Source organism: Salmo salar, chromosome 15, assembly GCF_965601325.2.
Source record: "Salmo salar chromosome 15, fSalSal1, whole genome shotgun sequence".
NCBI lineage: Eukaryota > Metazoa > Chordata > Actinopteri > Salmoniformes > Salmonidae > Salmo > Salmo salar.
Window position 1 is genome coordinate 88,438,300 of NC_138305.1, and position 21,171 is coordinate 88,459,470.

The following is a 21,171-nucleotide window of genomic DNA, read 5'->3' on the forward strand; positions in this document are numbered from 1 at the left end:
TCCCAGAATTGTTAGTCAGAAGTTCACAAGTTGCCACAAAACTAATTTGCATGAGAAGATATGGGCTTGCAGCAAACTGGCCAAAGGTTTGCCAGAAGCCTGTTTTTTGGTAAGGGGTATCGACACCTAAGAATCGTGATAATATTGTATTGTGAGGTCCCTGGGAATCCCCAGCCCTCACTGATTGATGTTAATTCTATCACATGAGATCCTTGTGAGATGTAAAGCCATGTTAGTCTAACCACTGTAATAAGGTGATGACAAATTACACTGAATGAAGGGCTGGCAGCCATTCAGCACCAACTTGGAATGACACCCAGTCGGCATGTGTCCTCACAAGCACCCAGTGTGGTTTGACCAACTACAAGGACTCAGTCTGATTCTGAGACTATTTTCTGACTCAAACAAGGAACATTTGTGTAGTAATAGTCCTGAAGTTACCTGAGCTTAATTTCTCTATAAGGAGAATTTCCACTTACTCAATTGCTTACCAAGGATATCAGAGGCTTGACAATTGTTTAAACCCCGTTCAGGAGCTTAGACTGTGGCTGTACTGCTGTCGGATCGTTAGGCACAGTGCTGACAGGTCCTGAAAAGTCTACATAAAAGCAACGTCTATTGGTTGACTGACAGTGTTATGTTCCAAGCAGAGAACTTGAAGGTAAACATAACATTCATCTCTTATTTACAGTCATACTCCGGAGAAATGGTACCATTATCAATACTGGTTTCATTTCTTTACAGTCAGCAATATTGCTTAATTATGCAAGGTGACTGACAAATCTCTCGTTTCTCTTCTTCCAATAGCTAAAACGTCTGTTGGCATGCATCAATCAGCCTTGCACTACCAGCTAGCGAGTTTGCCAGCAGACGTATAAAGCACAAAATACATAGTGGGCTGTTACAAATAATGAATATGTTGCAAGTTATTTGGCCACCTCTGGTTGACATACCTAGTTAGTAGCTAGCCAGTCAAAGCAAAGATGTTAACGTTAGCCGAGCTAGCAAGCAATCTTTCTTACCTGGACAAATGTTTCAAGATTTGTTTTTTTATTATTCCTGCCATAGCGGTATTGGGGAGAATAAGATCGCTAGCTAAATTGTTTATTTGTAGCTAGCTTATTTGCATCTCTTCACATTCCACGCCCTCTTATCTTCAGTGAAATGCCCAGCTGGCTGCCTTCTCTCATTCATTACGATTGCACAGTCATTTGTCTAAAAGTATTTTTCCCATAAGACATAGCGAACAAAAAACATGCTGCCTTGGGTTCAGGTGCCTGGGTCACAAATATTGCATTCTAGCGCCTCCTGCTGAATTTATGAAGAGATACGTATACAAATGACAGCGGTGTTGTTCAGAGATTAAAACATTAACGTCCAAACAGAGAGAACTTTGCTTTTTCGTTTAATAGACCGTAATACAACAAATTCAAAGCCAATAGTAACGGCTCATAAAATTGTAAAAAAGAAACTGCTGGCTCATCTGACTGGTACTACCAACAAAATAAAACCAAATCAAATGGGAGACCTTATAATACACCTCTAGGTGAATGATAAAACACATTCAACAACATTTTCATAACTTCCCGTTTTGTCTTGGGCACTTGCCAAGACACCAAAATAACAATGAGCAGGGAAATGGGAATAAGCAGAGGGAACATTATAAAATCTGTAGAATAATAAAAATGAAATCCATCCAGGGAAAATGGATAGTACAGCAAAGGCAAGATAACCAACACATTATGTAAAGTGAAGTCCAAGAACCAGTTGTAGAGTGGGGAGGGATTTGCCAAAAGGTTAGTTTGACAGGATCAGTAAAGCTCCTTACCTTCAAATCTACTTAGTAGAAGTTTGACGCAAAGTTACCAATAATTATACGATCAAATAGCTACATGTGAGCGACTGTGGCACTTGTCAGAGACAAACATTTTATATTTGAGACCACCTTATTCAACAATAGATTTCCCTAATCTAACCGATTTTATAAGTGAGAAAATAAGAGATTTACTGATCATGTGGAACAAACCCATGGTGTGTTTTAGGGAGTCGGGAGAGTTTATCGGTCTGGCCGTGCCATCATTGGCCGCATCATCATTGGGTGACCGGGAGGCCGCATCATGTGATGTCCAGGCATCATCTGCATTCGGCCACCCATTGGAGGTCGCATACCTGAGAATGTAGGAAAGAAAGCATTTACAGGTGGTGGTTTCAATCATTTATTTGTTCAGATTATAGTATTTAGTTTTAGATAGTGGTATGTTTCCTCCACAATATTGGAAAACTGAAGTATACATCGATTCAAACAAGTGACGAATATGTATATCACAGAAATAAGAGTTGAGGTTATCCTACCTGGTCCACCCATCATTCCAGGTGGTGGTCCCATTCCGCCCATCATGGGCATCATTGGAGGACCACCCATCTGGGGTGTTGGTAGCATCCCTGGACGTGGGGGGCCATCTATTGGTGACACATTAACAACAATTACCACCAGGAAACTCAGACCATTAGAGCAAAAATATTGTTATATAAAGTAAATGGGTTGTAAGATTTGCTTTCCAAGAAAGGACTTTCGGTTGCTCTTGGATGCGATCTTCGCATCCTAACAAACATACTGAACAAAAATGTGCAACATGCAACAATTTCAAAGATTTTACTGAGTTACAGTTCATAAGGAAATCAGTCAATTTAAATAAAATTGGGCTCCCCCATTCTGTAGCCAGGCCCTGCCAATCAAAATTATTTTCCCCCATGAAAAGGGCTTCATTAGAGACAGAAATAATCCACAGCACCCCCACCCCCCCTCAGACAATTCCACAGGTGAAGAAGCCAGATGTGGAGGTCCTGGGTTGGCGTGGTTACACGTGGTCTGCGGTTGCAAGGCCGGTTGGATGTACTACCAAATTCTCTGAAACGACGGAGGCAACTTATGGTAGAGAAATTAATATTACATTATCTGGCAACAGCTCTGGTAGACATTCTTGGAGTCAGCATGCCAATTGCACGCTCCCTCAAAACTTGAGACATTGTAGCATTGTGTTGTATGACAAAACGGCACATTTTAGGCCTTTTATTGTCCCCAGCACAAGGTGCACCTGTGTAATGATCATGCTGTTTAATCAGCCTCCTGATATGCCACACCTGTCAGGTGGATGGGTTAGCTTGGCAAAGGAGAAATGCTTACCAACATGGATGTAAACAAATGCACACAATTTGAGAGTTTTTTGTGCATGTGGAATATTTCTGGGATCTTTTATTTCAGCTCATGAAACCAACACTTTACACGTTGCGTTTTATATTTTTGTTCAGTATACATGGCCTTAATGCACTTACTGAGGTTTGGTGGAGGGATCATGGCACCCCCTGTAGGTGGGGCTCCTGGGAATGGTGTTGGGGGCATCTTCCCTTGTTGGAAGGCAGCAGCTAAGAGAAACACAATGACAAAGTTAGAGCTCCTGACATATTAGCCTTCAGGCCCCCATTCACCTAAGACGGTATTGGCTTAACACAAGGTAACAAAGACAGGTCAGTCTTTTTGTGTGTTACTCACTTGTTTTGTCAATGAGGCTCTGCGCTTGTTCTTCCATCCATTTCTGGTAGTAGTCTTTTACATTTTCTTTGTGTTTGCGGCCACTGCAGTGTGTTTTCCTCACAGAGGGCTGCCAAACACAGAACATTCATCAATGTTGACCAACATAACTTATAGGGTAAAAGAAGAAAAAAACTCATCACATTCAGCTTAATGACAGAATCAACCACATGCAATCAGGAAACAATTCCACTAGCAATGTTATGCAGACTTACCGAGTCATGAGTAAGGTAGGTATCACAGTAATCACAATAAAACCTGATGATAAACAGACATATTGAGTGGTAGATCAATTTGTGTAGGCAGAACCAGATAGTATAAAAACAAATAAACAATGATGCTATTGCTGCTGGTTATCACTTCCTTCCCAGCCAACAGAGTTAACACAGCCAAAGTAAAACATTGACTAGATCGTCAAATCGTGAAAACCAAAACATGCTTTTTAATCTTAAGGTTAGGCATAAGGTTAGCAGTGTGGTTTTGGATATGTTTAAGATCAAATTGTAAGAAGAGATCACTCCAGTATCCCTGAACATTGTACATATGGTAATGGTCTGACCATGTATATAATAGTATAAATACTTTCTCGAGTTCTTATTTCACGTGTGTTTTTGATCTATTTTTATTTGTAGTATTACATTGTTATTGATTACTGAATTGTTGGGTTTAGACCTTGAAAAAAATACATTTCACGGTAATTCTGCACGTGACAATTTGAAAACGTGATATTGTAGAAATAGGCGGGGTTTATGACTTTGAGGCTGTGGTAACTAGTGACGACCCCAACAAAGGTAGCTGAAATATGAGGCCGGTTGAATAAACTACTATAACTTCGATTCGTTAAATTAGATATACATGTTCAGTCTTCATTAAGGTCAAATACCTTCAAAAGAGAATAAATGCTCTACTGAGAGACAAAAGATAAATACTTACTTCGGCATTTTGAGCAGCCTTGCTAACAAGCACTGAAATATGTTAAAAACGGCCCTTTACCGGAAGCCTAAGTAAACGACGACTCTTTTCAAGGAAAGAGGTGCGCCATAATGAGAGTCCTCATAATAACTGCAGCGCCACCACCCCCACTACAGGTGTTGCAAATAATACAAACTATACCAGCAGGGCACTGACTGACTCAACAATGTTTTATACATTACTGTATTGGCCATTTGGAATTATCTTGTGAAGGCTGCGTGCATTTCTAATAATTCCCTTTCCAGTGCAAAACAATCCTGAAATCTGATCATCTTAGCACAACTACAATATACGCGGGTGCGTTAGTAAATTCCCTCTGGCACTCTTTTCTGATTTCAGAAGACTCTGGTTTGTGGGTACCAGAGCGCAAAATAATGTATGTATTTACGAACGACCTTGAACCCGGTTGTTATGACACGTGTCAGTAAACATAAGCAAAAAAAAAAAAAATTGGTGCCAGTTACACAGTTAGCCATTAACCCTCGAGACAACATGAAAACGTATAACCAGCTCTGATAGGGCAAGTACAATGGCCAAGTCTAAATGGGGACCACTGCAGGCTCCTCAGATGCAGTGAAGAAAACAATATGACAACAATAACGTCTAATGTAACTGGCCCCTCTAACAGTACAACTGGCTCCAGCTTGCCCCCCCCCCCCCAGTTGAAATGGTCTAGAACCGCCACTGCTAACCTGTATCCCCACTCATTGACTCTGTATTGTTATTTTATAGTGTTACTTTTTTCTGAACTCTATTTATTGAACTGCATTGTTGGTTAAGGTTTTGAAAGTAAGCATTTCACGGTTAGGTCTACACCTATTGTATTCGGGGCATGTGACAAATACAATTTGATTTGATTTGAATCTTAAACGACAACCGCCACTGGTAGGGATGTTTCAAGCATTCCAGATAGCACTCACCCAAGTAAAATGGTCAGAGTGAGTATTCTCCCAGGGGTGTGCTCATAAATTCACTATGGAGAGAGCTCTGGGACGTTCGTAAATTGAGTGTAGCTGGATTATCCATTCGTAAATTCAGAGAATTTCGCTCTTGGAGCACAGTGCACACTGCGGAAGCTCTTGCAGAGGAGTAGGGTTGATCCGAGCGTTCTGACCTTACAACGGCATTCAAGCACCGAAGCTAATTTACTAAAATTGGCTAGCTACTTCCAGACACAAATGAGAGAACCTTTCACTCTTACCATTTTATTCGCCCTAGCAGAACTATTTAGGCTGTTTTCATGTTATCTAGATCATTGGTAACTGCGCTGCTGGCAACAATTTAATAACTTTTTTTTGCCGTTGTTGACTGACACCGGTCATATTCAACGGGTGTTGCATGTTGTAAATTCATCAATTATTCTGCGCTCTAGCACAGATTTGAAATCGGATTAAACAGCCAGAGTGAATTTACGAACGCATCCACGTGTTAGAAAGTATTGTATCTAGCAAGCTAGATAGCTTGACTGCTTTGTGAGGTCAGAACGCTCGACCTGAGAGCGAAACGATCTGAATTTACGAACAATCTGACAACGCTCTAAATTTACGAACGGCCCAGAGCGCACTCCATAGTGAATTTATGAACGCCAACTGTGGCCTAGTTCAAGAAGGTCGGCCTGAACTAGGCGCTGCGTGGATTCGATTACAAAATACAATGTGTATGTGTTCACCACATGTTGTTTGATATTAAAGCCATTTACAGATTAAATAATCTATTATGTGTAATAAAATAAATAGCGGACAGTCTGAGACCTGAACTCAGATGTTTTTGTTGCAGATTATCTTGCTACATCGACCATCTTGAACAGGCCATGGGTTGACGTAGTCGCATAATTGTCAATGACATGCGCATTTGGGTTGTTGTTGAGTTTGTTATGACAGGTTGAGGCCTCGGACTAAATTAGGAAAGGAACCCTGTCTATGTCCAGGGAAATCCACGATGGAGGGCATGGATTTGGACCTGGACCCGGAGTTAATGCAGAAATTTAGCTGCATGGGCACTACCGATAAGGACATCCTCATAGCCGAGTTTCAGAGAATGCTTGGGTTTCAACTGAACCCGGCTGGATGCGCCTTCTTCTTGGACATGACCAATTGGTGAGTTCGGGGAATTGTGGCCTCTCTGTGATTGCTAATACTAGGATTTTGTTAGTTGCATGACGGATAGTCAGCACTGTTTATTTATTTGTGACTTTGTTTTTATTTACAATTCAACGAGACAAAACTGTATTGTCTTGTGTATATTCTTAAATGGAAAATGTAATTAAATTGGGTTGTCATTTGGATTGCATACTAGCTAATTGGCTACAGCCAGTATAGTCCTTCCTTGGTTGAAAAATCATTGACAGATCTGGGTCTATTTTCTATCATTTTATACAGGGGAACGTGTCAGTTACATATCTTTATTTTCCAGTGTTCAGTTGTGTTATGGTCAGACTAATTCTAATGTCTGGAGAGGGTCTTCTTGAATTAACTGAGCCTAGTATAATTAGCAAGAGTAATCATAGCTAGCTAGCTAACTAACTACTACAGAAGGCTTCAACCAACGAGGTTCGTTTGTCCATTCTGCTTTTCTTTTTCAACTATGAATTTCTTTCCACATGAAAGTGCCCAGTCATTACAAGACCGCTAGTGCTATACGGGATACTTGGGACGTACCTACCCTAAACACTACCCTTAACACTACCCTTAACACTACCCTTTACAATTGTAAATGTAAACTTCAATGGAGTAGGGACATTCCAAGGATCTCTGATAGCAAGGACCTTTACAAGACCACGGCCTGCCTCACGACAAGGTTCCAAGACCCTCCTTTAGATCAGGGAACATGCCCAAGTTTCATGGGCAACAATGTTACAGGTGGAAGCTTTGCCCCCACACATCTGTGTTCTGCAGTGGAAACGTGTCACAATTAGTTTTTTAATGTAATTGCGCTTGCAGAATGAGCTGTCTATAATTAGAACCGCTGCACTCACAGCTACAGTATGACAGTAGGTATGTTGTTGCACATTCAGATTTCTGTAGTGTTGCTCTGAAGAACATGCATAATTCAAAAGGTCAATGTCCACTCAGACATCTGTCCAAATTGTATGAGGAAGGAATGTTTGAAAACCCTCTTATGTCAGAGAATTTCAGAAATATTTGGAATATTTGGTTTAATTCCTGTTGACCAGCTTGTTAGTAAAGGCCTTTAGGGGTGGTGGCTTAAGTAGGCTTGACTCCCTGTCATTATATCCATGTGTCACGGGAGGGATCCAAGAGGCAATACAAGTTTCACTGCTGAGATTCATATTTGACATACTGACTTGACTTAAACCAATTTATTCCATAAGGAGCATAGGTCATCCATAAATTGGCCAGTTCAATAAGCAGGCCTTCTTTTGGTAAAAATATGATACTGATTTTTGCTTCTAGTTTCCCCCTCTTTTTATCCTCTGGGGATTGTTGTGTTCTACTAACTGATATTTATTCCTTTCCCTAAATTGTTACGTCTCCTATAGGAACTTACAAGCAGCCATCGGCGCCTACTATGACTTTGAAAGCCCCAACATCAACGCACCATGCATGTCTTTTGTTGGGGATGTGACGATCGGGGAGGGGGAGTCTGTTCCCCCTGACACGCCATTCACTAAGACGTGGAGGATACAGAACACAGGTTGGTTGTAGTGAAAAAAACCTTTAGGAGCTGCACACAGTCATAGACAGTGTTGACAACAGTGTTGACAAGGCCTTACTGTTAGCTTTCAGGCTGTGAAGTTCCATCCTAGTAGTAAACAGCATCCCAAACAAGCTACTGATCGTTACTGGAGCTGGCAGTTGAGGTTATTGTTTATTAATTTCATCGTGCATGTTTTGTTTATTTGTCTCTTGCAGGAGCCGAGTCTTGGCCCCCTGGGGTATGTCTGAAGTATGTTGGAGGGGACCAGTTTGGTCATGTGAACATGGTGATGGTGCGCTCATTAAACCCCCAGGAGATGGCTGATGTCAGCGTGCAGATGCGCAGCCCCCTTTCCCCTGGCATGTACCAGGGCCAGTGGAGGATGTGCACAGCCACCGGACTCTTCTATGGGGGTGAGAAACTTCATTTGTCAACCAGCTTAATGATAAGCACACAACTGTTGTTAACAATTTAAACAATTATAATAATCTGTAAACTAATTTATCGTTTAAAGCTTTTATACATCTTTTATAAAGTATACTTTAATGTAAAGTGTTACCGCAGTCTAATGTTGAATACACCAAAGTTAGCGTTTACATCACTCGAATATATTGAAGGTCTAATCAGGGCTCTGAAGTGTGACAAAATATTTTGCTGTGTGACCAGGATAACAATTTTGGGAGCACTGTGCAACTAGGAAAAAAATCTCCCAGATAATAATTGTTGTAATGATAAGGCTTCGCTGTACTGTTGTTTCCGAGTGCCCTAGGAAAAAAAGCACCATTACTATAGTGAAAACGGCTTGCTGATAGATCAACCAGTGGTGCGTGTGTAAATTGCCTCCAGTGTGTCAGTGCGCTCTGTGCCGTTCGTACGTTGAGCGTATTCAGATTGTTTGTTTGTAAATTCAGAGCATTTCGTTCTCGGAGCATTCAGAGCGCACACTGGACACTGGCCGATGAGTAGGGTTGATCCGAGCATTCTGACCTCACAACGGCAGTCAATGGCCAAATTTATCTGGCTAAAGTTGGCTAGCTTGGTAGCTACTTCCAGACACAAATGAGAGATCACCCCACTCTGACCAATTTACTCGCCTTAGCAGAGCTGGTTAGACTGTTTTCATGTTATCTAGAGCTTTAGTGACTGTAACTGTGCTGCTGGCAGCAATTTATTTAAAAACATTTTTGCCGATGTTTACTGACACCTGTCATATTTAACGTGTTGCGCTTTCGTAAATTAATCAGTTATTTTTCACTCAGGCACACTTAAACGAGAGTGCTCTGTAATCGGAGTAGATGGCAAAAAGTGATTTAACAAACGTACCCCAGGTCAAAAGATCTGACCCATATTACAGGCGCAACATTTTTTATCTTCCTATGGCGGGAATGCATTTTACATTCATAAACCATGTTGTGGGCCGTTGTAAAACTACTTGCGCGTCGTTAACCATTTGCTTACACTTTGTTCAGTCATGTTACCTAATTGGCAAGCTAACTTTACCAGTATATCCAAACATTTGGGGGCACAGAAACCTAATATTCCACAAATGACTTTGTAATTTCAATAACAGGGATTTGTATCAACATTTTAGCTTTTATAATAATCTAATGTCTTTACAGTGTTACATATTAGTTTCTAGGGCATAACATGTGCTTTAAAAGTAGATAGAATTCATATAGGCTGTATCTCAATCTTATTTTCTGCTGCTTTAAAGTTCAGAGCACCAATTCTACCAATGAAAAATGTGGAGTGTTAATGTCTCTCCCCACTGTAGATGTGATCTGGGTAATCGTCAGCGTGGAGGTGGGAGGCCTCCTGGGCGTGACGCAGCAGATGTCCTCCTTCCAGGCCGAGTTCAACACCCAGCCTGCCCGCAACGTGGAGGGAGACTACAACCCCTTCGCCTCGCCACAGAAACACGCCGGTGGCCACGATAACGGTCACCGTGACGACAGCGGCCTCAAGGACCCTGCGGACGTCTGGGAGGGTGGCCCGGACCGAATGCAGCAAGAGCAAAATGGACTGTCACACAACTCTGTGAATATAGCAACAAACGGGCTCCAAAGCAACCTAGTGACTTACAGTCAGGTAAGGCCTATGTGAAGCAACTGCAAACTTTTTAGGGATACCCTTCATTGTTCAATTATACCATAGCTCATCAGTACAATCACAACTTTGTATTTATAAAAAAAATCTAGATCCACAAAATGTTTCTTTATCTTTTACCCACAGGGTATTCGCGAACCCTATCCTTTTGGGCAGTCTTAAAACATGGGAAACATCGTCACATCCAGGTAGCACTGTGTTCCTGGATTCACACCATCTATTGAGGGAGGAGTCTTTACTTGTGGCTGGTGGAGTATCCTGAGATTCATACAAACACTTATGCAAAGTTCCCCCTCCACTTTACGCAACACACACGGAAACCAGAAGACAAAGCTGCTCTGTTCTCCCAGCATACGACTCAACCAACAAGATCCCACATCCAGTGTATGCATGTGTGAATGCTAAGTTAAAAATGAGTGCTACAAATCTTTTTTTAAAGAGATGAGATACAAGTATTTTTTTTTTGTTATTTAGTTGTCGTGTCCGAATGCTGTTGAGACTACACTGATGAAAGGAGGAGTGTGTGTTTGTGTCGGAGTGTGCATGTGCGTGGGTATGTGTGTTTGCGTGGTTTATGCAACCTGAAAGAGACAGACTAGGGAGGAAAAGCCATTTATTTTGCGTACTGATCCTCTAGTTCCTAAGCTGACTTTTAAAAAAGTAACCTCTCTTCTTTTCATACTTTTTAAAATCCTAATTTCACAGTGTATACTTTTTAGGGACAGGAGAATAATTCAGCAAATTTAGCAGCCTGATAAGCATGTATTGTTTTTTATGTTTTTCTGGTAACAACAAAGTAAGAACAGCTTATTCACATGCAAATCCCATTTGCTGTAGCTTCACTTTTGATTGTTGGTTGGTTCTGTTACTCTGAAGTTGAGCTACAGTATATCCATCCACTAGAGGGAGGTCTTAATCAAAATTGCAGTTTCCCACTTACCAATTGGTTAAAAAAATAACCATAAACTAACATTTACTCAAAGGACCCTCCATGTCAGGATCAATACTTGGAAAGTAGATTATATCACCATCCTGTAGGTTCAATTTGTTTTAATAGGGCTTCATCATTTTGTTCTGTGAGATTGCAAAAGTCCACATGTTGCAAAGCAGTGTCGTTTCTTGGTTTTGTAATCTTGAGTTGAATGTATTTGCTGAATGTAGAGCTATGTTGTTTTGAAGCATTTTTGTTTTATCTGCCCAAAGATCTTTTACATTTGCCTTGAAGACACAGCTTCATTTAAGGTTTTCAGATTTTCTAGCTATTTTTGTTAATTATTGTTTATTCCAAAGCCCAGGAAAATGAATCTGTTCTTGAGAGAACATTCTGAAATTACAATTAGTGTCCTCTTGCTCAGACAATGTTAAACCCAATCATTTATTCAAGTATACAGGCCTTCAATTCATTAGTCCCTCAAAAGACTATATTTTAAAGAATGTTTTAAATTACTTGCACTAACTGGCTAATCTCTATGCACTGAGTAGTTTGGCCTCTAGCCCAAACGGGAGATATTTTACTATTGCTCCTTATGATGGCCAGTTGTCTTTATGCTTCAGTTTCATGCCTGGTAGGCTACATGCCTGGTAGGCTACATGCCTGGTAGGCTACATGCCTGGAACACTACATGCCTGGTAGGCTACATGCCTGGTAGGCTACATGCCTGGGACACTACATGCCTGGTGGTAGGCTACATCTGTGGTCCTCCTCGGTTTTGTTATCTTTCCATCTGCAACCAGTGATTGACTTTGAAAACCTGGCTTGCAAGATTACATTTTTCAAATATTTACTATTTACTTCATTACATTGGGGCAGTTGGGCAACAAACGGCAGCAAACTCATTTGCCCCCAGGGATGATTGCCTCTACTTTGACAATGTCACAGCAGTGTCATTGTCCAGAACCACACCTCCTGTCATAGCTAATCTGCCTATGTTACAGTTATGCCCTGAAAGCATTTAGTAATATCTTCGATCAAGTGCATGTGCTCTTCAAATTTATGAAGCAAGGTAATGACAAATGTTTCTCCTCGTCGTAACAGGTATACACTGCCCATTAATCTCCTTGGTTGTGTCTCAAATTTCCCCCTATTCCCTTTATAGTTTCCTTACTATATAGGGAACCATAAGGGACACATCCCACATTCGTATGTTTTTTGTTTACAGTCGGATGTCACGTATTGAGTGATACATAGCTTTTTTTTTTAGGGGGTATGATAGATTTTTCTTTCTGTGAAGTTTTCAGGGGTCAGAATGGTGAATGGATGACTTTTGGAATTCTACAGCAGAACATATACGAGACAGAGTCAGAGCAAAGCCTTTTTCCTGTATGTTTGAACGAACGTTTGTATGATTAAATTATCACTGAAAACAAAATGCAGGGCGTTTCTCCGTGGTCTTTATTTTGCACATACTTTAGATTTATAGACTCAGTAAATGTTTTTATTTTATTTTAGAGTTAATTTTCAGTTTTATGATTTTAAAAGAACTGGAATGTTAACTTATCTTGCTTTGAGTATTTTTGCAGTTACTACAGTAATACATTTCTCTCCAGATGAATTTCTTCAACTGATTAGCTTTAATCATGCACTGGACACATGAGGACAAAAAACGTTTATTTACTGTGTACAGGTAGTGGAAATGGATGCCTGTAATATTTACCAAGCAACTTGAGAATGAATAACTTGCATTCATCAACTGTACATTTTCCTCTACTAATGTCAATAAGGTGTCCAAATCAAAGGTCCTAAACTCAGGTTATGACGACAGTCACTGGTTTTTGTTCAGGTTCCCACTCCACAATAATGGATTATTTTCCCTGCACCAAATGTAACAGAGCCTCATTCATAAATTAATCCCAGCCATCAGTCAGTCACCTTGTGGGTGATTGAATCTCAGGTAGCATTGATCTACATGTTTTTGGCATGGTAAAATTTGTCTGAAAAGTCAGCCAATTTTATGAATAGCCAATACATATCCAATTAGACCAGGATATAAACGTCATTATAAGGTAAAGCTGCATAGGTATAAGGCATGGATAGTGTAGAGCTCTGACTGAAGAAAAGGGGGATAGCTTCCACATACAGTCGTCTGTGTCAAACCCCCAGGGCATAATTGATGGACAGGGTGGGTGGGTGTTTCAACCAAAGTGCTTTTTCAGTTAAAGAGGTTTTTGGTTACAGTCACTAGGTCTGCGGGGCTAACTTGCCAAAACGCTACAGTTCACTAGTTTCTGTTTATCTGCTGAGGACACAGCCTCAGGGAACGCTGCTCATTTGAATGTTGGCGACCTTGAGCATTATGTAAATATCTTCGAGCTCATCCACCTGAGATAGCAGGGGAGAAGGCTATTGCAGAGCGTGATAATGACAGTGAAAATACGTTTGAAGACAAGATGAGTTACTTACTATGATATTATGTAATAGTAGGTTGGATCAAGGGTTGAGTGGATGGAAGAGGTTACCCACCCAGTTCAACGGTTAGTTTTGATTTCCGTGAAATTTCGACAAAATTCCCTGACATTGTTTACTTTTTGCAAATCCAATAATTTTGCCACGTTGATTAAACGTCATCACATCTATTTATTTGTTGTTGAAAAGATGTAGAAACAACGTTGATTCAATCCGTTAGTGTAACAGTGTTGTTACTCTTCTGCACCTTCCATCTGCAACCAGTGATTGACTTTGAAAACCTGGCTTGCATGATTACATTTTTCAAATATTTACTATTTACTTCATTACATTGGGGCAGTTGGGCAACAAACGGCAGAAAACTCATTTGCACCCAGGGATGATTGACTGTACTTTGTCAATGTGACAGCAGTATCATTGTCCAGAACCACACCTCCTGTCATAGGCAGATCAGCTATGTTACACTTTTCCCCTGAAGGCATTTGGAAAAATCTTAGATCAATTGCATGTGCTCTTCAAATTTATGAAGCAAGGTAATGACTAAAAATACAACATTTCCTTACATTGATGAGTTTTTGCAAATCCAATAATTTCCCCACATTGATTAAACATCATCACATAGATTTTTTGTTGTTGTTGAAATGACGTAGAAACAATGTTGATTTACCTAGTTAGTGTAACAGGGTTACTCTTCTGCACTTTCAACTCTTCAATGAAAATATATTACAAAAATAAAGTATATGCTGTTGCAGGGTGGGGGCCATTGAAACAAATTCAATGACAGGTTTTTACATATTTTAATTGCTATAGGCAAGGGGCATAATCTGTCATTGGCATCAAAACAACACTGAGATGTTAGATGTGTCTATTAACTTACTCTGATGATTCATCCAATTGCGTTGGCACATGGTAGCTCTTTAGAATATTTCAACAGCGCTGCACAAACATTGCTCTTTTGTTTAAGCAAATATTTGCGCTCGCTCTCTTACAATATTGCTGTTATACAATTTCTCTGAACATTTAAATGAGGGATATCACCTTTTCTGTGACAGACATTTCATAAATGTCTCCGTCTTTTCAGTACAGCTCTCACACACACATAGCCTGATTGAACACACAAGTCCCTCAATTAATTTGTCATTGTGATTCTGTGGGCTAAGCTTTAGCCTCTTGTGTTATACCTCTGTCCCCTGGCTCTGAACATGTATGTTAATCAAGAACACTGGCTGTAACTTACCCCTAACCCTGACTGGTTAGTTAGTTCTCAACCTCACCAGACTGCTCAAACAACTCTAAAGCGTGTGCTTGTCATCTCTGTATCCCTTCAAAATAGTTTGACCTAAAGTTGGCCCCCTTTCCAAATAAAAGCATACCCTGGTACTATGACACTTTCAACTCATGACAACTTTCCAAGTAGATTTGAATGGCATGATTGTGGTAGATGGAAGATTGGTAGAAGTTCCAGGAAGATTTACAGATTGGGAAAGAGGTGAATTTGCATCTTAAACTTCCCTGTGGAAGTCTGCATTTCCTAATGCCATTTTATCCTAGCGACATCACTTTTAACAACAGTTCATCAGAAAGTTGCAGATCCTCCTCAACTTCACTGCAAACTGTTGTCATGAGAAAACATAGTTTGGCTAGTGACCACATCAGACAATAGAAAATGGTGCAATGAATTATCTTAGATGCCACAAAGACAGTTTGAGTATATAAAGAAAGTGTGTTTTAAACACATTTAGGGAATTCCTGGATCTATACCTTGTGAGTTGGTTTCTGGCATAAAATTGCTTTGCTTTCATTTTCTGTTGTGCTAGTCCTACTATCACGATGTTAACCAATGTGTTTTGTAATGTCTTCGCCTCAAAGTGAAGAGAATAACCATTGTTTAACACCTTAAACACCTCATGTATGTTTAGCAAAAGCCAGCTTCTCATTTTTATTTATCACCTAGATAAATAGAACCAGCAATATTTCTGGTCAGCCTCTCTAACCTCAAGTCCAGGGCCCAGTCCCAGTCAATTATCAGACTGATCAGACAGTGTTTGTGTGTGACAGGGGAGGCTGGTAGAAGGAGCTATAGGAGGAAAAGTTCATTGTAATGGCTGGAATTGAATACGGTGCATTCGGAAAGCATTCAGACTCCTTAATTCTTTTCACATTTTGTTACGTTACAGACTTATTCTAAAATTGATTAAATAATTTTCCCCCCTCATAAATCTACACACATGACAAAACAAAATGTCAAAACACAAACAGAAATACCTTATTTACATAAGTATTCAGACCCTTTGCTTTGAGACTTGAAATTGAGCTCAGGTGCATCCTGTTTCCATTGATCATCCTTGAGATGTTCTACAACTTGATTAGAGACCAGCTGTGGTAAATTCAACTGATTGGACATTATTTGGAAAGGCACACACCTGTCTATATAGTGTCCCACAGTTAATTGTGCAAGTCTAACGAAAAAAACAAGCTATGAGATCAAAATAATTGTCTGTAGAGCTCTGAGACAGGATTGTGTCGAGGCACAGATCTGGGGTAGGGTACAAAAAATGTCTGCAACATTGAAGGTACCCAAGAACACAGTGGCCTCAATCATTCTAAAATGGAAGAAGTTTGGAACCACTAAGACTCTTCCTAGAGCTGGCCGCCCGGCCAAACTGAGCAATCGGGGAAGAAGGGCCTTGGTCATAGAGGTGACCAAGAACCCTTTGGTCACTCTTACAGAGCTCAAGAGTTCCTCTGTGTAGATGGGAGAACCTTCCAGAAGGACTACCATCTCTGCAGCACTCCACCAAATAGGCCTTTATGGTAGAGTGGCCAAACGGAAGCCAGTCCACAGTAAAAGGCACATGACAGCCCACTTGGAGATTGCCGAAAGGCACCTGAAGAACTCTCAGACCATGAGAAACAAGATTCTCTGGTCTGATGAAACCAAGATTAAACTCTTTGGCCTGAATGCCAAGCGTCACGTCCAGTTGTGGAAAAAGTACTCAATTGTCATACTTGAGTAAAAGTAAAGATATCTTAATAGAAAATGACTCAAGTAAAAGTGATAGTCACCCAGTAAAATACTACTTGAGTAAAAGTCTAAATGTATTTGATTTTAAATATACTTCAGTATCAAAAGTATATGGAATTGCTAAAATGTACTTAAGTATCAAAAGAAAAGTATAAACCATTTCAAAATCCTTATATTAAGCAAACCAGACGGCACATTTTTGATTTGTATTTTTATTTTTTATTGACGGATAGCCAGGGGCATACTACAACACTAAGACATAATTTACAAACGAAGCATTTGTGTTTAGTGTGTCCGCCAGATCAGTGGCAGTAAGGATGACCAAGGATGTTCTGTTGACAAGTGCGTGAATTGGACCATTTTCCTGTCCTGCTAAGCATTCAATATGTAACGAGTACTTTTGGATGTCAGGGAAAATGTATGGAGTAAAAAGTACATTATTTTCTTTAGGAATGTAGCAAAGTAAAAGTTGGCAAAAATATAAATAGTTAAGTACACATACCCCAAAATCAACTTAAGTAGTCCTTAAAAGTATTTTTACTTTTTTACAACTGGTCATGTCTGGAGGAAACCTGGCACCGCTCATCAACTGGCCAATACCATCCCTACGGTGAAGCATGGTGGTGGCGGCATCATGCCGTGGGAATGTTTTTCAGTGGTAGGGACTGGGAGACTAGTCAGGATCGAGGGAAAGATGAACGGAGCAAAGTACAGAGAGATCCATGATGAAAACCTGCTCAAGAACACTCAGGACCTCAGACTGGGGCCAAGGTTCACCTTCCAACAGGACAATGACCCTAAGCACACAGCCAAGACAACGCATGAGTGGCTTCGGGACAAGTCTGAATGTCCTTGAGTGGCCCAACCAGAACCCGGACTTGAACCCGATCGAATATCTCTGGAGAGACCTGAAAATAGCGGTGTAGCGACGCTCCCCATCCAACCTGACAGAGCTTGAGAGGATCTGCAGAGAAGAATGTGAGAAACTCCCCAAATACAGGTGTGCCAAGCTTGTAGAGTCATACCCAAGAAGACTCAATGCTGTATTCGCTTCCAAAGGTGCTTCAACAAAGTATTGAGTAAGGGGTCTGAATACTTACAGTGGCAAGAAAAAGTATGTGAACCCTTTGGGAATACCTGGATTTCTGCATACAATTGATATGATCTTCATCTAGATTACAACAAGAGACAAACACAGTCTGCTTAAACTAATAACACACAAAAAATTATAAGTTTTCATGTCTTTATTGAACACACCGTGTAAACATTCACAATGCAGGGTGGAAAAAGTATGTGAACCCTTGGATTTAATAACTGTCTGACAGTCCTTTGGCAGCAGTAACCTCAACCAAATGTTTTCTGTAGTTGCGGATCAGACCTGCACAACGGTCAGGAGGAATTTTGGACCATTCCTCTTTACAAAACTGTTTCAGTTCAACAATATTCTTGGGATGTCTGGTGTGAACTGATCTCTTGAGGTCATGCCACAGCATCTCAATTGGGTTGAGGTCAGGACTCTGACTGGGCCACTCCAGAAGGTGTATTTTCTTCTGTTGAAGACATTCTGTTGTTGATTTACTTCTGTGTTTTGGGTCATTATCCTGTTGCATCACTCAACTTCTATTGAGATTTAATTGGCAGACAGATAGCCTTACATTCTCCTGCAAAATGTCTTGATAATCTTGGGAATTCATTTTTCTGTCGATCATAGTGTCCCGACTTCCGCCGAAGTCGCTTCCTCTCCTTGTTCGGGGGGCTTTCCGCGATCGACGTCACCGGCTTTCTAGCCATCGCCGCTCCATTTTTCATATATCCATTTGTCTTGTCTTGTTTCCTTACACAACTGGTTTTCATTTCCCAAATTAAGCTACTTGTATTTAACCCTCTGTTTCCCACCATGTTTTGTATGTAATTGTTTTATGTTGCTGTGGTGTCTTTTTACGCCCTTTACTTTTGTTATGTTCCGTGTTTTTGAGCACATTTGATTTATGTTGTGCTCTCGTTTTGGAACTTTAATAAAGTGCGCCTGTATACATCACGCTACTCTCCTGCACCTGACTTCGCCTCTTTTACACATGCTGACACATAGCAAGCTGTCCAGGCCCTGAGGCAGCAAAGCAGCCCCAAACCATGATGCTCCCTCCACCATACTTTACAGTTGGAATGAGGTTTTGATGCTGGTGTGCTGTGCGTTTTATTTCTCCTCACATTGTGTTCTGTGTTCCTTCCAAATAACTCAACTATAGTTGAATCTGTCCACAGAATATTTTGCCAGTAGCGCTGTGGAACATCCAGGTGCATTTTTGCAAACTTCAGATGTGCAGCAATGGGTTTTTTTGGACAGCAGTGGCTTCTTCCGTGGTGTCCTCCCATGAACACCATTCTTGCTTAGTGTTTTACGTATTGTAGACTCGCCAACAGAGATTTTAGCATGTTCCAGAGATTTCTGTAAGTCTTTAGCTGACATTCTAGGATTCCTCTTAACCTCATTGAGCATTCTGCGCTGTGCTCTTGCAGTCATCTATGCAGGACGGCCACTCCTAGGCAGAGTAGCAACAGTGCTGAACTTTTTTATATTCAATTTGTCTTACCATGGACTGATGAACATTAAGGCTTTTAGAGATACTTGTGTAACCCTTTCCAGCTTTATGCAAGTCAACAATTCTTAATCTCAGGTCTTCTGAGATCTCTTTTGTTCGAGGCATGGTTCACATCAGGCAATGCTTCTTGTGAATAGCAAACTCAAATTTTGCGAGTGTTTTTGATGGGGCAAGGCAGCTTTAACCAACATCCCCATATCATCTCATTGATTGGACTCCAGGTTAGCTGACTCCTGACTCTAATTAGCTTTTGGAGAAGTCACTAGCCTAGGGGTTCACATACTTTTTCTAACCTACACTGTGAATATTTAAATGATGTATTCAATATAGGCAAGAAAAATACAATAATTTGTGTAGTATTAGTTTAAGCACACTATGTTTGTCTATTGTTGTGACTTAGATGAAGATCGGGTCAAATTTGATGACCAATTTATGCAGAAATCCAGGTAATTCCAAAGGTTTCACATATTTTTTCTTGCCACTATGTAAATATGATATTTCAGTTTTTATTTTGAATACATTTGCTAAAATAAAAATCAAAAACAGTTTTTGCTTCATCATTATGGGGTACTGTGTGTAGATTGACTAGGAAAAAAATACATTTTAGAATAAGGCTGTAATGTAACAAAATTTGGAAAAAAGTGAAGGGGTTAGTGTTAGGTTTAAACAAACATGGTTTCCATATGTTTGATGTGTTTGATACCATTCCATTTATTCCATTCCATACATCACAATAGTTACTTCCACCAGCCTCCTCTGGCGTGTGCGTGTGCGTGTGCGTGTGTGGGTGTGGGTGTGTGTTTTCACAGGTGTGTCTGAGATGTAGTTTGTAAGCTGCTTTTTCTGTGCAAACAGTGATATACAGACATACTGTATGAATACCATAACACTGTAGCGATCCAAAGAACCTCCAGCTGTGGTTCTGTTCTCTTGCAGATCATGGCTCGCCTCCTGCTGCCTCATCACATCTGATATGGCACCGTTGAATAGGCTGGGTAACACTATATCCAGGAAAAAGACAAACAAATATTTATGTGGTGTAAATTACTGTGGTAATTTGTGCTGGTAAGGACGGTTATTTAGAGAAAAAAAACCCCCCAAAACAAACAAAGTACACTCTATAGCAAGTGTCAAACTCATTCCACGAAGAGCCTAGTGTCTGTGGTTTTTCGCTCCACCCTTGTACTTGATTGATGAATTAAGGTCACTAATTAGTAAGTAACCCTCACCTGGTTGTCTAGGTCTTAATTGAAAGGAAAAAACAAAAACCTGCAGACATTCGACCCCGTGGAATGAGTTTGACACCCCTGCTCTATTGGCTTTATACTCCAAAATATTGAAAGGAGAGAAATATACTGTATATGTAGAGAGTTTGTGACTTTCTTAATTTTTTTCTCAAATTCACCTTAAATGGCAAAAAGTAGAAAGCTTGTATGTCAAAAATCAGTGCATATTGTAATTGCTCATTTGGTAGACAAATGTGTTGTTACCTGCCTCTTATTAAGACAATGCAGCCTGATTCATTATCCCCATTTTTAAGTGATGAGAATTCTTCGAAAAATCCCCTCAGGCCAATGGAATGTTGTCTTATTCACAAATCACAAACATTGTATAGATTATAACAAATACTGAAGGGAACACTTTTAGAAAACTCGTCCTTTCACTATGAGAAGCCATGGTTGACAGCAAAGAGTTAACTGCCACTCTTCTTAAGAGGGGAGGAAAGCTACAGATGTCATCACAGAGTTGCTCATTCACCTGTGGCTAGGCAGAACCACATTATTCATACTGTTTACATAGGGTAAAATGTCTCCTTATA

General features: G+C 40.3%; 3 protein-coding genes across 3 annotated transcripts in view; 1 reads left to right on the forward strand and 2 right to left on the reverse strand.

Moving 5' to 3' along the window:
* The window catches only part of LOC106572346 (bridge-like lipid transfer protein family member 3A), a 61,821-nt gene extending 60,560 nt beyond the window's left edge, over positions 1-1,261 (reverse strand). The window contains exon 1 of the mRNA XM_014146391.3: positions 1,023-1,261. Coding sequence (XP_014001866.3) covers positions 1,023-1,066 — 44 coding nt within the window. The 5' untranslated portion in view covers positions 1,067-1,261. The remainder of the gene's footprint in view (positions 1-1,022) is intronic.
* Positions 1,262-1,388: 127 nt separating this feature from the next.
* LOC106572348 (U1 small nuclear ribonucleoprotein C) lies at positions 1,389-4,813 on the reverse strand. Its single transcript, XM_014146394.3, has 6 exons — positions 4,523-4,813; positions 3,805-3,847; positions 3,551-3,659; positions 3,334-3,423; positions 2,353-2,460; positions 1,389-2,169 (listed from the first exon to the last, which is right to left on the reverse strand). Exons 1-6 carry the CDS (start codon positions 4,528-4,530, stop codon positions 2,057-2,059), a joined length of 471 nt encoding a protein of 156 aa, XP_014001869.1. The 5' UTR covers positions 4,531-4,813; the 3' UTR covers positions 1,389-2,056.
* A 1,446-nt stretch (positions 4,814-6,259) lies between these two features.
* Positions 6,260-12,693, forward strand: ilrun (inflammation and lipid regulator with UBA-like and NBR1-like domains). Its single transcript, XM_014146393.3, has 5 exons — positions 6,260-6,657; positions 8,061-8,215; positions 8,434-8,631; positions 9,993-10,306; positions 10,451-12,693. Exons 1-5 carry the CDS (start codon positions 6,500-6,502, stop codon positions 10,484-10,486), a joined length of 861 nt encoding a protein of 286 aa, XP_014001868.1. The 5' UTR covers positions 6,260-6,499; the 3' UTR covers positions 10,487-12,693.
* Positions 12,694-21,171: the final 8,478 nt, after the last annotated feature.